The sequence below is a fragment of the Solanum tuberosum genome, unplaced genomic scaffold (genome assembly GCF_000226075.1).
Source record: "Solanum tuberosum cultivar DM 1-3 516 R44 unplaced genomic scaffold, SolTub_3.0 scf00047, whole genome shotgun sequence".
In the NCBI taxonomy this organism is placed as follows: Eukaryota; Viridiplantae; Streptophyta; class Magnoliopsida; order Solanales; family Solanaceae; genus Solanum; species Solanum tuberosum.
Genome location: NW_006238973.1, coordinates 199,003 through 200,030, shown reverse-complemented (window position 1 = coordinate 200,030; position 1,028 = coordinate 199,003). Strand labels below are relative to the sequence as shown.

Here is a 1,028-nt window from a genome sequence, read left to right as displayed (position 1 = left end):
AAAAAAAAAAACTCCATTAATAACCTAACCAAAAAACAAAAAAAATAAATCTTCACCCCCTTATATATATAATCATGTGGAGGTTATTAGTATCAATAAGGCAAAATTTACAAAATATGGGAAAAAGTCCAAGAGTAGCTGATGAAAATATGACAAATATTTGTAGAGGTGAAAATAATAGATCAACAAGGCAACATAATTGGACCGGGTTTTCGATCATTTGTGGCGTTTTTCGCGCTCCATTAGCCTTATTTTCGTGCTTAAATCATCCTCGACTCAATGGAACGGATGGAGTTTGGGTTTCTGGAGAATTTTCACAAATTTCTGAAATGAATCATCTTATGGTTAGTGATAGTATGCGTTATGCAATATTGATGTGAAGAAAAAAAAAAGATTATGGTAAGAAATGAAATGAAATTTTTAGTTATGATGAGACTTTTTTTTTTTTTTTTTGGTTTGTGTTTTTGGGTATTTTTTTAAATATATATTTTGATGTACGTGAAGTTTTGGATTTGTTATTTTTCCTGAGGAAATCTAGGGTTTGTATATGTGTTACTTCCTCGATTTTATTTTATACGATAATGTTTGATTTGATAAAGAATTTTAGAGAGAATTTTCTTGGAATTTGGGGGATTAAATATGACATGGTATTTTTGTGATTATATAAACAAAAATACGTATATATCCAATTGAGTTTGGACATAATCCATCGAAAATATACTTGTTGAAAATCTCAAAACGAAATTGACCGTGGGAAATTCATAATAAGGGTTATTGATGTTTTAGTATGTTATTAATTTAAAATTTATGATTTTAAATATATTATATTTTTATAATTATATATACTAAAAACATGTAACTTTTTATTGTGTTTTAATTTAATTCATCGGAAATATGCTTGTCAGAAGTAGCTAGGTAGAACTAATTTTGTTTGTCTTTTTGTAATTTTTTAAAACAATTTTGAACTGAAGTTTGTAAGTGAATAATAATATGGATAATAGAGTGAATAATGGTCATGAAGTTGAAAA

General features: G+C 26.7%; 1 protein-coding gene across 1 annotated transcript; it reads left to right on the top strand.

Annotated features, from left to right (window-relative positions):
- LOC102583496 (uncharacterized) lies at positions 1–601 on the top strand. The gene has a single exon (XM_006343485.2). It carries the CDS (start codon positions 75–77, stop codon positions 378–380), a length of 306 nt encoding a protein of 101 aa, XP_006343547.1. The 5' UTR covers positions 1–74; the 3' UTR covers positions 381–601.
- Positions 602–1,028: the final 427 nt, after the last annotated feature.